At 42.9% G+C, this 15,379-nt stretch overlaps 1 protein-coding gene and 1 pseudogene across 1 annotated transcript; both read left to right on the top strand.

Annotated features, from left to right (window-relative positions):
• Positions 1-424: 424 nt before the first annotated feature.
• LOC117778324 (zinc finger protein 391-like) lies at positions 425-5,464 on the top strand. Its single transcript, XM_034613825.1, has 4 exons — positions 425-766; positions 3,324-3,377; positions 4,220-4,586; positions 4,839-5,464. The coding sequence occupies exons 1-4, from the start codon at positions 425-427 to the stop codon at positions 5,462-5,464; spliced, it is 1,389 nt and encodes a 462-aa protein (XP_034469716.1).
• Positions 5,465-6,683: 1,219 nt separating this feature from the next.
• On the top strand, positions 6,684-12,462 carry LOC117777930 (annotated as a pseudogene).
• The last annotated feature ends 2,917 nt before the right edge of the window (positions 12,463-15,379 follow it).

A 15,379-nucleotide genomic window follows, 5' to 3' on the forward strand; every position in this document is an offset into this window, starting at 1 on the left:
TACCACAGAAAACCGTGTGATTCATCCGATATGTATGGAGGCCGATCTCCGCCACTGTGATGAAGAAAATAATAATCCTGTATCTCATTATAATGACTAAGTATCTCATAATTATGACTTAATATCCCATGTTTAAACACCATGTGCACACATTCCCCTGCTTCATACAACACGTGACGTAACATGACACGCACAGTCAGGACATCAGGGTTTAATTGACGGAACGATCTTGAGTCATGATCCGTCATCGATTAATAACTAAATACATGTGATTATCAGTTTTTGTGAAGAGGGACAGAGGAGAGCACACGCGCACACACACACACACGCACACACACACACAGAAACGCATACTCCCCCAGACAGACCCTGGCATTCACCAACGTCAGTAATCTGAGTGTTATCTTTTGATAGGATAGGTGTCATGGTCTGGTGTTCTGAGTGCCATCTGAGACTCTGTTCTCTGTCCCTGACCGGCCTCAGAGCCGCCCGCCCGAGCCCCTGTGCTCCGGTTCCGGCGTCGGGGGTCCCGGCAGACGTCACACCGGTTCCGGCGTCGGGGGTCCCGGCAGACGTCACACCTGTTACGGCGTCTGGGGTCCCGTCAGCGTCCCTGATCGGCCTCCGGGCCGTCCGCCTGAGGCTCCGTGCTTCGCCTCTGACCGGCCTCCGGGCCGTCCACCTGAGCCCTTGTTCTCGGTTCCTGGGCGGCCACGGTGCCGTCCACCCGAGTATTTGTTCCCTGTCCCTGATCAGCCTCCGGGCCGTACACCCGAGTCCCCGTGCCTTGTCCCTGATCGGCCGCCGCGCCGCCCGCCCGAGACTCTGTACTCTGTTCCTGATCGGCCACGGTGCCGTCCCCCTGAGCCCCTGTACTCTGTCCCTGAGCGGCCACGGTGCCGTCCCCCTGAGCCCCTGTACTCTGTCCCTGAGCGGCCACGGTGCCGTCCCCCTGAGCCCCTGTACTCTGTCCCTGAGCGGCCACGGTGCCGTCCGCCGGAATCTTTGTTCTCTGCCCCTGACCGGCCTCCGCGCCGCCCGCCTGAGACTCTGTACTCTGTTCCGGATCGGCCACGGTGCAGCCCACCTGAGACTCTGTTCTCTGTCCCTGACCGGCCTCAGAGCCGCCCGCCCGAGCCCCTGTGCTCTGTCCAGGATTCCCTCCTCCGGATCCCCCCTCCTCCCTCCCGTCTCAGTTCATTTTTTGGTCCGTCTGGAATCCGGACCTTGAGAGGGGGGTACTGTCATGGTCTGGTGTTCTGAGTGTTATTTTGTCCACTTCTTTTTGAAGAAGTGTTTTCTGTTTATTAATATATCCCTGTATTAGTTGTTCCTGCTTTTCATGTTTTCACACTCCGGGTTTCATGTTTCACACTCCGGGTTCTGTTTCCTGTTTTATTTTGTAGTGTCTGGGTTCTTGTGTCTTGTCTCTAGCTTTACTTCCTGTCTGTGATTGTCTGCACCAGTCCTCATGTGTCTCACCTGTATCTAATTGCCCCTGCCTTCCCTGTGTGTATTTAAGCCTCTGTGCTTCTCCTTGTCCTGGTCGGATCGTTGTCGTATGTAGTTGTGTTCTCGTGTCTACCCGTCCTAATCTCCTGTCCTGTCCTCCTGTCCGGATCTCCTGTTCTGCTCTCCAGTGTTTTGTATTCCTGTGTCTCCTGAGCTCCCGTCCTGATCTCCTGTTCCTTTCATTAAAAGACTCCTTAGTTTAAAACTCTGCGTCTGGGTCCCACTGCCTCACCAACTCTGACAATAGGCTTCGTCCTTTTGACAGAGGATTATTCAAAAAGTACACATTTTGAGTACTTAATAGTATTTTTGGCAGTAGTCTAACTAGTACTCCAACAATATCAGTTTTATGAAGAACGTATGGTAAAAAAGCTTTTTATCCTTCATCAAATATAGCAGAAGAAGCTCATTCTTGTTTTATGGAGGGGACTTTGACACAGGATTACTCAAAAACTACACAGTGTCAGTATTTTGAGGAAAAAAACAGCTCCTCATAACCGCTTCACAACGATTATCGTAAATGTTCAATCAATTCCACGCGAGAAACAACAGTCGGCTGTTTTGACAATGCAAACACGAGAGGCGGCTGGCTTGACCGCAGTCTCTCAACCATGGCTTCCCTGCTCTGCTGTCAGAGTAGCAGTCAGTAGTAGCAGTCATAATAATGAGATACTATCTCATAATAATGAGATACAGGATTTTTATCACATCTTCATCACAGTGGCGGAAATGGGCTTCCATAGATATGTGATTGAAACCCTCTCCACAGACTCAGGTCGTGTTCAGTGACGGGGATTCGCCTGTTAGCTCAGGTGAAGCCGAGCAGGCAACAGGCTAGAAGCTGGAGTGACGAGCTAACGGTGACGTCACCTGTCCATCAAGTGATAATTATTCATAATTTCAAACCTCTATATAATTTAAATGAGTGAGTTGGAAAAAAATCCACCCCCCTCACAGTTGTCATGAAGGAAGAACTTAGTGATTGAGACTAAAACCGTCACTTACTCACCTCGTCCACTGTGTGTGTGCCTCTCTGTGACATAAGCTAAACATCTAGCTAGCTAGCTCATCATGCCTCAGTCTAAACTGTACACTCAAAAATACAGAAAGGAGTGGGAATCAAACCCTGAATTCAAAGGCTGGTTGAAGCCGTTTATTGGAGATGATACACGGGCATACTGCCTGTATTGTAAGGCTGATTTCTACGCCAAACTTTGTGATATAAAAAATACATGACGACTCAAAAACATACTCAAAAGGCAAAGCCTTATAACAGTTCCACCCAAGCCACCATGGCATTAGCTATTGCTGAACACAATTCCATGCTGGCATGTGATCACATTGGGGAAGCATGTAAAGCTGCTTTCTCAGACTCCACTGCTGCTACTCACTTCAAAATACACAGGACAAAGTGCACGGAAATGATTAATGGTGTTCTAGCACCATACTTAAAAATGTTGGTCGCAGATGTGGGTGACCAGCGTTTCAGCCTCCTCCTCGATAAGTCCACAGATGTAAGTGTTTCTAAGTACCTGGGGGTTGTGATAAGGTACTTTCGTGACACCAAACACACAATTGTCTAAACATTTCTGGGGCTTGTTGAGTTGGAGGTTGGAGATGCCAGATCTATAGCCCGAGCTGTTGTGGCTTTCCTGGAGAAGTCTTGTCTTAAAAAAGAGAAACTCCTGGGGATAGGGACTGACAATGCCTCCATTATGACGGGGATTAACAATGGGGTCCATAAAGTGCTGAAGGAGGAGTATGGCCTCAAAGATCTGGTTCTTATTCGCTGTGTGTGTCACTCTCTGCAGGTTGCTGTAAGTCATGCTTCCAATGACACCATCCCCCGTAGTGTGGAGTACTTGGTACGGGAGACTTATAACTGGTTTTCATTACATTACATTTCATTTCATTTAGCTGACGCTTTTATCCAAAGCGACTTACAATAAGTGCATTCAACCATGAGGGTACAAATCCAGAACAACAAGAATCAAGAAAGTAAAGTGCTATAAGTAAGTGCCATTTAAGTGCTACTAAATTGTTAGTTTTAAAAATTTTTATTCAAGGTATAGTCGGAAGAGGTGTGTTTTTAGTTTGCGGTGGAAGATGTGTAAACTTTCTGCTGTCCTGATGTCATTGGGGAGCTCATTCCACCATTTAGGAGCCAGGACAGCAAACAGTCGTGATTTTGATGAGTGGTTAGCTCGCAGTGAGGGAGCAACAAGCCGATTGGCAGAAGCAGAGCGGAGTGAACGGGCTGGGGTGTAACGTTTGACCATGTCCTGGATGTAGACTGGACCCGATCCGTTCGCAGCACGGTACGCAAGTACTAATGTTTTGAAACGGATGCGGGCAGCCACCGGTAACCAGTGAAGGGAGCGGAGGAGTGGAGTAGTGTGAGTGAATTTAGGTTGGTTAAAGACCAGTCGAGCTGCTGCATTCTGGATGAGCTGCAGAGGTCGGATGGCACTAGCAGGTAGACCTGCCAGGAGGGAGTTACAATAGTCTAGGCGTGAGATGACCAGCGCCTGGACCAGAACCTGCGCCGCCTTCTGAGTGAGAAGGGGGCGTATTCTCCTGATGTTGTACAGCATGAATCTACAGGAACGTGTTGTTGCAGTAATGTTGGCAGTAAGGGAGAGTTGGCTGTTGAGTGTCACACCCAGGTTCCTAGCAGTCTGATTGGGGGTTAATAACTACCAATCAGGAGGGAGAGCCGCTTCAACAACTGGAGGAGGCCGATATCCAATTCACATTGACTCCTTTTGCTGTGAAGAGTGAAGAAAATGAAGAGAAACCTCAGTCGTCACAGCTTCATCAGAATCAGAATGAGGAGAACAGAGCGGAAGGTGGAAAACCAGAACCAGCCAGGAACTCAGGTCCTGATGGATTTTTACAACCAGGTCCTGAGGACAAGACTGAAGACTCTTCTGAGACTGAAGACAGTGAAGATGATTGGATGGAGACCGGGGAGCCTCAGTCTGGTTTGAATATAAGAAACAACAAACAGCCTTTAAGTGATATGAGATGTAAAACTGATAAGAAACCATTTAGTTGCTCTGAGTGTGGTAAAAGTTTTAGACTAAAGGTCCAGCTGAGAATACACTTGACAATTCATACAGGAGAGAGACCATTTAGTTGCTCTGAGTGTGGCAAAAGATTTAGACTAAAGGCCAAGCTAACTGTACATATGACAATTCATACAGGAGAGAAACTATTTAGTTGCTCTGAGTGTGGTAAAAGATTTAGCCGAAAACAAATGCTGAATGTACATATGACGATTCATACGGGAGAGAAACCATTTGGTTGCTCTGAGTGTGGCAAAGGATTTAGACTAAAGGCCAAGCTAACTGTACATATGACAATTCATACAGGAGAAAAAACATTTAGTTGCTCTGAGTGTGGTAAAAGATTTAGAGTAAAGGACAAGCTAACTGTACATATGAAGACTCATACATTAGAGAAACCACTTAGTTGCTCTGGGTGTGGTTATAGATGTAACTACAAAAATTATTTAAAGTTACATATGAGAATTCATACAGGAGAGAAACCATATAGTTGTTCTGAATGTGGTAAAACATTTAGATATAAGAACCAGCTGTATGTACATATGATGATTCATACAGGAGAGAAACCATTTAGTTGCTCTGAGTGTGGTTATAGATTTAGACAAAAGGACAAGCTAACTGTACATATGACAATACATAAAGAAGAGAGACCATTTAGTTGCTCTGAGTGTGGTTATAGATTTAGACGAAAGGACCAGCTAACTGTACATATGAAGACTCATACATTAGAGAAACCATTTAGTTGCTCTGAGTGTGGTTATAAATTTAGACGAAAGGACCAGCTAACTGTACATATGAAGACTCAAACATTAGAGAAACAGAAGCAGCGGTTGGTTTGTATCGTGTCAGAGTCTGAGTGTCGTCCTCCACACTCACTGACCTGAGCTCACTTTACTTTTTCGCTATCAACACCAACACTCATCAAAAGTTATTAGAACCTGAACAGAACTGAACTTTACTTTGTGTTTGTTTGATTCACTCCAGAGTTTAAGAGAGAGACACACACCCACTAACCTAATACAATAGAAACCTAAAAGTTCATCTAAATCATAACCATTCACTTTACTGAGCTGGACAAATATATTCTGGGCCAAATGTTTCAAATTTATTAAAGACCAAGTTTTATTAACAGTCTTTTTTAGTTGTGGTTTATTTTATTTATTTTATTCATCAAGGATATTCTAATATTTCTAATTCTAATGTCAGACTGAGTATTCAAGGCTGCTTGTGTTAGTATAAGGGTCCATGGAGATGCTGCTGAGAGATTTTTAAATTAAAGGGATGCACAAGAAATCAAAAAACTTTACGCAGGTGAAAGGTGTAAACTGTGAAACAACACATTCAGATGTGAAGGTGAGAAATGAGCTTCATTTTGTATATATATATATATATAGAACTGTTTTGTACAACAATTTTGTTTAAAGGGGACATAGCATGCCCATTTTACCACAAGTTGATATGGTTCCTTGGGGTCTTAATGAAATGTCTGTAACATACTTTGGTCAAAATACCACAAGGATCATTTCAAACAGCACCCTTTTTACCCTGTATAAAACAGCCCACCACAGAGTGACCTGTTTTGAGTGCCTGTTCCTTTAAATGCTAATGAGCCAGCTCCCCCCTCCCCCCTCTCCCCCCATGATTTTAAACGATATAAATTACATATTTTATATGATATAAATTATCAAATATGCATCCCATACTTTTTATTCCCCTTCCCCAAGACCATGTAGGGAGACTTCCAGTTCCTTGTTACGACACAAAACCCAGGAAGCTCAATCGAGTCACTCAAGCATGACGTTTCTGACTTAGAGAGATAATTTGGATTTTTCTCTTTCAATCTTTAACTCAAACATTTTAGAAGGAAAAATCTTTAACAAAGTTGAAACACAATCACACAATGAATCAAAAACAGACGCGTAGGAAGAAAACTAGACCATCTTTCCTCTCAGGTTTGTTGTATCCAGCCTTTTAGATACATAGGAGATGTTTGTGGTCATATTTATGAAAACACAATCATGAGGGATGTGATTTATAACAAATCATCGTGTTTGCTCCTGGTAAGAACAGACAGATGTAAGCTCTGTGTCTCTCTTTGCAGTCATGATCCTGGTGGACCCCGGTCTGTACATTGGCACCGCGGCCGATCTCAATGACAGGCAGGCACTGGCTGATGCCGCTGTCACTCGTGTCCTGTCTGTGGACTCTGTCGACCCCACCCCTCAGCTTCCCGCTGATGGTGCCTTCTGCATGAAGTGGGTCAACGTTTTAGATGAGGTGACCTCTGACCTCCAGAGTCACCTGGACGACTGCTACCTGTTCATTCAGGAGGCTGTGGTTGGAGGTGGGACTGTCATTGTTCACTGGTAAGGGTCAGAGGTCAACGGGAAGACCTAAAGTTTGGCTCTGTTGGTTTTTCCTCAATAATGTCTTTTGTATTCCTTGATCTATTTCTAGCCAGAGTTTTTGTGGAGACGTATGTTACCAAATATCCATAAAATATGTCCACACCACAAAGGTTTTAGGGAATTGAATTAAAATACTCCATTATAAGGAAAAGTCCTGCATTTAAAATGTACTTGTCAGAAGTATTGTCAGAAAAATGTAATTAAAATATCAAAAATAAAAGCAGTCACTTTCATATACAGTTATGAATTAGTTTGATAAATATGAAATCCATGCTGCATGGCAGAGGTTTTCAAACAGTTTCTGGTGATGCTCAGTGAATGGGAGTGAAATAATACATTATTTATTGCTAGTTATCAAAAGGAGATGACATAGAACTGCCTGAATGTGTGTGATCTCGTTAAAGAAATAGTTCAGAGATACAGTAGCTTTGGGAAATTTTACTGTTTCCCCCACTTTCTCAGAGTTAGACATTTATTAAAAAAAACCTCAGACAAAAGCTTTCTCATATTATGTGAAGTCCCAAGTTTTGTCAAGCAAACAATATTTGTTTCTCTATCCAGCCAGAAATTAAGCGAAACTAGGCATGTAAACTATTGTGGGGTGAGGAGGTACCTTTTTCCAAAGTTTGTGTGAGGGGAGGCTCACAGCCTCAAACTTTGAAACCCCTGCTGTACGGTAAACAAAAAACCAACAAGGCATTTGACTGTGTGTGTGTGCGTGTGTGTCTCAGTCAGGCTGGTCAAAGTCGAAGTGCAACCATTGTTATCTAATGAAGAGACACCAGCTGGGCTTCATAGAGGCTTATCACAAACTGAAGAGTGTCAAACAGGATGTACAGTAAGTGTGTGTTTCTGTGTGTCAGCGCTTTCTCATTAATTAGCTTAAATCACTGATGTTACGTCCACACTACTACATTTTAGTTTTGAAACCCATCACTGCAGCTACATTTATGTCTGTCATCCACACTACTCTGGAATTTTCCTTCTTGAAAACTGGTGTTGAATTTCAGTTTGAATGGGTAGAAACTGAGACAGATCACCTTCTGTAAATTTGCTTGTGTGAGTGTTATTAGTCACAACTTGATTATCAGAGGTGAATGCAAATCATTTTTAACAGCTACTATCAGTAACAGCTCCACTTTGTGGTTGGTCCAAGAAAAGAAAATCCCTGCTCTTACTTTTCCCCATTGGTGTTTTTTATTTGTAGTATTTTGTATTCTGTAACTGTTTCTTCCTATTGTCGTGTTCGTTTATCCTTAGGTAGAGAGAAGAGTCGGTCTTGGTTCAAAAAAGTATTTATTTAGAAGCAATGAAAAGCTACTACATAGCTATGGGCACTCAACGTACAGCCCCAGGCCGCCTAATACCGCCGGGGAAGTCAAGAGTCGCCCCGAACGGACAGCGGATGCAATATTTATAATAGTAGGTAGAGCTTCATTGGTCAATAACGAGGGGGAGTCACCGTGGCTAGTGCACAGGCTGGTCCCAGCCTCTAGGCACTGGAATCCGCCAATGATGAGGAGCCGCTCCCCGTTTCGCCCCTCCTCTGACCGTAGCTGGGAAAATCTTCACATTCTGACAGTGTTTGGTTTGGTGTTTTAAAACAAGCCTTGAATCAGCTGACAGCTTGTGAGTTTTCAGTATGGCATGCGCATTTTCTAGACAAAACAACGCCTTTCCTATCTGTCCTTCAGACCCTAGTGGCAGCTGCTTGAATTCTTTCTAAGGGTATGTCACAGTTTTTTAAGAAAACAGTGCATTCATGTATGTGTGATGTTTGAATAAAGCTAATGGAGTTTAGGCTGTAATATAGTAAGTTAGGTATGAGAACAAGTTAAAGTACAGTGTATTGTATGCCACAGATGTACAGTCTTCTCAAAACAGGCCTTATCAGACAGGTGCAAGACTGAACTGCGATGTGACGCACACACACACACAACAACCAACTTCAAGATTAAAACCAGCCAGCAACGGCTACTATCAGTTACTATGTGAAGGCCGCACATTTTCCCACATATTCAGCCCAAACTGCCCCTGCCCCCACCCCTGTCTAACATACTGCATTTGTTTAGAGTTCAGTTTCATTGCCATCTTCACAGACACACACATTCATTCTTTCTGTTAAGGTACAAACATGGTGCGCGTAAAATCGATCCTTTTCGGGGCTATCGTGTCTAATTATATTATTAAAATCCTAACACTATCTACACGGGCTAAAACTTTCGTCTTGACAGAGATCGTATTAGAACGTAATGGTGTTGATGTGGCCTGAAAGTTTTTCTGTTGTGGGTTTTTTCACTTTCAGCCTTTAAGTGATCAAATAACTTGGGTGAAGTGAGTTTTTATGAGAGAATTGACAGAATGGTTGGACATGTCATTATTATGAGAGGCAGATGGGGACATTGACAGCTGCTGATGTATTTCAGGGTCAACAGTGGTTTTGAGGAGCAGTTGTATCTTTATGAGGCCATGAAGTGTGAAGTGGACGCCTCCAGTCCTCTGTACAAACAATACAGACTGAGCAAGATCACTGAGAAGTTCCCTGGTAAACGCACACATTACAGACAGTTTTCTTTCATCATTATTTGATTATTGAAAATCTGCATTATTTTCTGTGTGTGTGTCTGTGTGTGTGTGTGTGTGTGTGTGTGTGTGTGTGTGTGTGTGTGTGTGTGTGTGTGTGTGTGTGTGTGTGTAGAGTTGCAGCAAGTTCCCAGGGAGCTGTTTGCCGTGGACCCTGCCCACTCCAGCTCCTCTGAAGTGTCCTATCGCTGCAGGAAATGCAGGTGACAAGTGCAAAAGTTTATACAGTGGCTGAATGTGGGGAGGTTTTATAATGAAGGTGATTCATGTTGTGTAGGAATATTTAACGACCTTAAATAAGAAACTTTACTGTATTTGTCATTTTCTTCCTGAATTATGATGGTGACAATAAGGGACAACCTTTCCGTCTGCAAAGAATTGTATTATTTTACAAATAAGCTGCTTCAGATTTCATTTTGTCATCACTACAGCATTTCTCACAGAATTATTCTAATCTATGGCTGTAACGGAGGCACATGTGCATGAAGGTCACTCTCATGCGCAACAGATTCAGAGTGAAAGAGAAGTTCTCGGGTGAGAGAGAGAGAGCGAGAACTTCATTTATGCCACAACTGCAGCTGAAACTATGAGGTCGTCTGACTGTCTGCATGGACGGTTAAAACGTTATTGATCATAACTCGCAATTTCATGACAGCACCAGCAAGATTTCTTAATGTCATTATGAGAAATGTAAAAAAAAAGAGATTCATTATGAAACTGTGGTGGGATAAATTAGCATGTTTTGAGCTGCCACAGTCTAGATGATGAATGGAAACCACTGCAGCATGTTTAAAGGAATAATTGAACATTTTGGGAAATGCACAGCCTGACTCCAGCTCTCTCCTCTGCAGACGAACTCTGTTCCGTGGCTCCAGTATTCTCAGTCACCCAGTAGGAGAAGGAGCGACAGCCTTTGCTCACAAGAGGTTCAGTAACCTCACTGGTAAGATAATACCTGGTGATACACTCAGAGGTAGACAGACAGCATGAGGTGAAAGGGACAGGAGCACGGAGGTTGTCTGAAAACCAATCAGCAGCAGCAGTGGCTGTGATGTCATATCTGAACACACAGACACGATGCACACATTTTTGTGTTCAGTGTGAGTTTCCATGTTTAGATTTCAATTTGCAAATAAACATCCATGACTCCACTTAGAAATAGAAGAAAAAAACACACTCATGATAACTCCAGGACTTACCTGAGAATTTGTATATGTTTAGGTTTTCTTCAAATCGTGCTGATTAGTCAACGTGCAAACAAATCTGGAGAGGGAGCTGTGTGAAGTCTACTGAATTTGGCAGTAGCTCATGGCTATGTTAACCACTACTAGAGTTGCAAGACACTTTCATCAGATGAATTATGATGTATCCTTCCCTGATTCATCACGGCCGCATCACGTCACCCTCCTCTAGAAGGAAACGAACAGTGTCAACCTCCAGCAGTGAATGCAACATGTATAACTCATTACAAGGGTTGCTTATGTCGTATATTTAAGCAGCAGTGATGTTGAAGATGATGATGAAGGAATCTCCGCGGACACCGTTCTTGTTTGTATAATAAGGTTTATTACACAGAAGTTACAGGTCAGGACAGGTACCTAGGTATACCCGGAGACGTTCTCGGCCAATGAAGAAGTCTACCTCGCCGGTGCCGGACAAGCCTTCATATAGGGAAGTTGTTTCCGCCCAGGAAATAAGATAAAATGACGTCATACATAGGGGCCTCTAATACAAAACATGCTTCCTACTTAAAGATGGAAATCCCTCTATCTAACAGGTCAAAGAGAGTTTCTCCAGGTCAAAGAGAACTTAACGAGTATCATATCGAATAATAATTAGATTCATCTGAGAGTCAGGAAACGAGGGGCCCCCTAACCATGAACATGTCATTAACGAGGGGCCCCCTAATCATGAACATGTCATTAACAATCTATGTTAGCTGAATATACCACACTTACTTTTCAGTGTTCATAGTATCTTCTGCATCTAAGCAACCCTCTGCGTTCTGTTGACCCCCACATACACAAGACCAGTGTGCATTGATCGTCATGTGATGTGCATGTTGATATGGACGGAAGTTGTTTCTGATATGCAGCTAGGACTGAGATAGTTTACATTAATGACCAAATATGACTAAATATGACAATAATATTTGAAAATTATATTGTAAATCAATGTAAGTCAGTTTTTCACTTAATGGTGTCACATGGGGAAGTTGTAATAACGAAATAAAATGTGTTGTCTAGGAGACGTCCAGTGTACATCTTACTTCATTGAACCAGTGCAGTGGATGGAACAAGCTTTAATTGGGGTGATGGATGGACAGGTACTATCTCACACTAACACACACACACACACACACACACACACACACACACACACACACACACACACACACACACACACACAATCTGTACTGACCGTTTGCGGTTTCTCTTCTCTCTCTCCATGTGTGTGTTTTTATGTGTGTAGCTGCTGTGTCCTAAGTGTAGCTCTAAGATGGGCTCTTTTAACTGGTGTGGGGATCAGTGTTTGTGTGGCCGCTGGGTCACCCCCGCCTTCCAGCTGCACCGCAACAGAGTGGACGAGATCCGACCGCTGAACATGCAGATATAAGAGCAGGTCTTTACCCCTCAAACAGCCTGTGAAAGTGTAGAAATCATGTAGAAATGTCAAACTCTCCTCACTGCCGATCAAACCAGTCCCACATACGAGAAGATGATTAAACTAACACCTACATACAAATGAGAAAAAGAAAGCAATTAAATACAATCTGTAAATTCTAGTTTTTAAAAAAGGGACGTTTTGTACAGCTAATTTTCAAGGGCACTTTAGCCTGAAGTTTCTTAATGTCTGGTATGACATGTAAAAGTTTTGTCTGTAAATATCCCAAAAATAATATCACAAAACTGCTCTGTTTCTGTTACTGAGTAAATTCATCTGCAATGTTACACGTGTGGAGAATTATTTCAGGAACATTTATGTCAATTGCTCAATATATAATTGTGTGTGTGTGTTTGTTTGTAGGGGCATATCAATATTTCACAGAGGTCCCGTAAACATCAGCTCTCTTTTAAATATCAGTCAGTTAACATGTCCTTAGCATTTATTAGTTCTTTCTGATTTATTTTTAAATTCACATAAATCACAATGTTAGCGTAGCTTTACTGAAACTTCCTTCTAGTTATAGAGTACACAAACAGAATATGTTTAATAATCTACTCAAAGACCGTGGTGGGGAATATGAGCCTTGTCCATGACGAGTGTGCTCTCCGCTCCCTAGCTTAAAAAACTAAACAAGCACAGACAGAACAGTAACCATCAGCCAATTGGGACTGAAGTCCATAATGGTCCCAGTCAAGCCCCAAACTACAATGTAAATGTGAAAGTGCATAGTCTTAATGATTCAGGCATGTTGAAAAATAAATGTATAACTATTTAACATATATTTCACAAATGGCTCCAACACAGAAAATTCTAGCTCCTTCCACCTGATGGTGTAGTTTGATTCAGATCCAGGCTGAGAGAAGAACTGATGGATCCAACACAAAGATCACACAAAGATTTGTTCTGGACTGTCCTGACAGGCAGAGATTTTAAAAACAGATTATATTCTTCAAATGACAGTATTTTGTATGACTGTGGCCAATATAAACTGACGTGAACCAGTCAGAATGATTAATACTCATATTTTCACTGACTTGAGTTCAAGGATATTCATGTTTTCTAATGTTGAATCAAGGTTGGACATCCACAGGTGCAGGCTGTCTCAATCAATCAATCAAATTTTATTTGTATAGCCCATATTCCCAAATCACAGTTTGTCTCATAGGGCTTTAACAAGGTGTGACATCCTCTGCCCTTAACCCTCAACAAGAGTAAGGAAAAACGACTAAAAAACCCTTTCAACATGGTAAAAAGAACGTAGAAACCTCAGAGAGAGCCACATGTGAGGGATCCCTCTCCCAGGACGGACAGAAGTGCAATAGATGTCAAGTGTAAAGGAGAACATCATCAAGATAAAGGTTTTAGTAGCATTGATAAGGGTAAACATTTTGAAGCATAACTGAAGGTCAATGAATTGACGGATTATTGTCAGTAATGGTCGAGCATCTGAGGAGAAATACTATATATCAGGCAGTCCTGCTGCAATCATAGTCTATGGTCAGCAGCCACCACGATCATGATCCACCATCAGGATTGGATGCCACTATAGTCCACAGACATTGTCCACTGCCGCCATTAGGATCCACCATCAGCTGCCACCTCGATCGTGGTCCACCACCACTATCAGATGCCAACACGATACAGGATCCGCCATTATTATCACGGTCAGCCAGCACGATACAGAATCCGCTATACTGGATCCACCATTACGAACTCTGATACGCGATCCACAGATCATGATCCACGATGTGGCCACAGCTGGGGCCCTGGACATGTCTGAGTTACCTAGAGGAAAAATCAACACAAATACACAGATACACTACCATTCAAAAGTTTGGGGTCACTTAGAAATGTCCTTATTTTTCAAAGAAAAGCACTGTTTTTTTCAATGAAGATAACATTAAATTAATCAGAAATACACTCTATACATTGTTAATGTGGTAAATGACTATTCTAGGTGGAAACGTCTGGTTTTTAATGAAATATCTACATAGGTGTATAGAGGCCCATTTCCAGCAACTATCACTCCAGTGTTCTAATGGTACATTGTGTTTGCTAATCGCCTTAGAAGACTAATGGATGATTAGAAAACCCTTGAAAACCCTTGTGCAATTATGTTAGCACAGCTGAAAACTGTTTTGCTGGTGAGAGAAGCTATAAAACTGGCCTTCCTTTGAGCTAGTTGAGTATCTGGAGCATCACATTTGTGGGTTCGATTATACTCTCAAAATGGCCAGAAAAAGAGAACTTTCATGGGAAACTCACCAGTCTATTCTTGTTCTTAGAAATGAAGGCTATTCCATGCGAGAAATTGCGAAGAAACTGAAAATTCCCTACAACGGTGTGTACTACTCCCTTCAGAGAACAGCACAAACGGGCTCTAACCAGAGTAGAAAGAGAAGTGGGAGGCCCCGGTGCACAACTCAGCAAGAAGACAAGTATATTAGAGTCTCTAGTTTGAGAAATAGACGCCTCACAGGTCCTCAACTGGCAGCTTCTTTAAATGGTACCCGCAAAACGCCAGTGTCAACGTCTACAGTGAAGAGGCGACTCCGGGATGCTGGCCTTCTAGGCAGAGTGGCAAAGAAAAAGCCATATCTGAGACTGGCCAATAAAAAGAAAAGATTGATATGGGCAAAAGAACACAGACATTGGACAGAGGAAGATTGGAAAAAAGTGTTATGGACAGACGAATCAAAGTTTGAGGTGTTTGGATCACACAGAAGAACATTTGTGAGACGCAGAACAGGTGAAAAGATGCTGGAAGAGTGCCTGACGCCATCTGTCAAGCATGGTGGAGGTAATGTGATGGTCTGGGGCTGCTTTGGTGCTGGTAAAGTGGGAGATTTGTACAAGGTAAAAGGGATTTTAAATAAGGAAGGCTATCACTCCATTTTGCAACGCCATGCCATACCCTGTGGACAGCGCTTGATTGGAGCCAATTTCCTCCTACAACAGGACAATGACCCAAAGCACACCTCCAAATTATGCAAGAACTATTTAGAGAAGAAGCAGGCAGCTGGTATGCTGTCTGTAATGGAGTGGCCAGCGCAGTCACCAGATCTCAACCCCATTGAGCTGTTGTGGGAGCAGCTTGACCGTATGGTACGCAAGAAGTGCCCATCAAGCCAATCCAACTTG

The sequence above is a fragment of the Hippoglossus hippoglossus genome, chromosome 17, assembly GCF_009819705.1.
Source record: "Hippoglossus hippoglossus isolate fHipHip1 chromosome 17, fHipHip1.pri, whole genome shotgun sequence".
Taxonomy (NCBI): domain Eukaryota; kingdom Metazoa; phylum Chordata; class Actinopteri; order Pleuronectiformes; family Pleuronectidae; genus Hippoglossus; species Hippoglossus hippoglossus.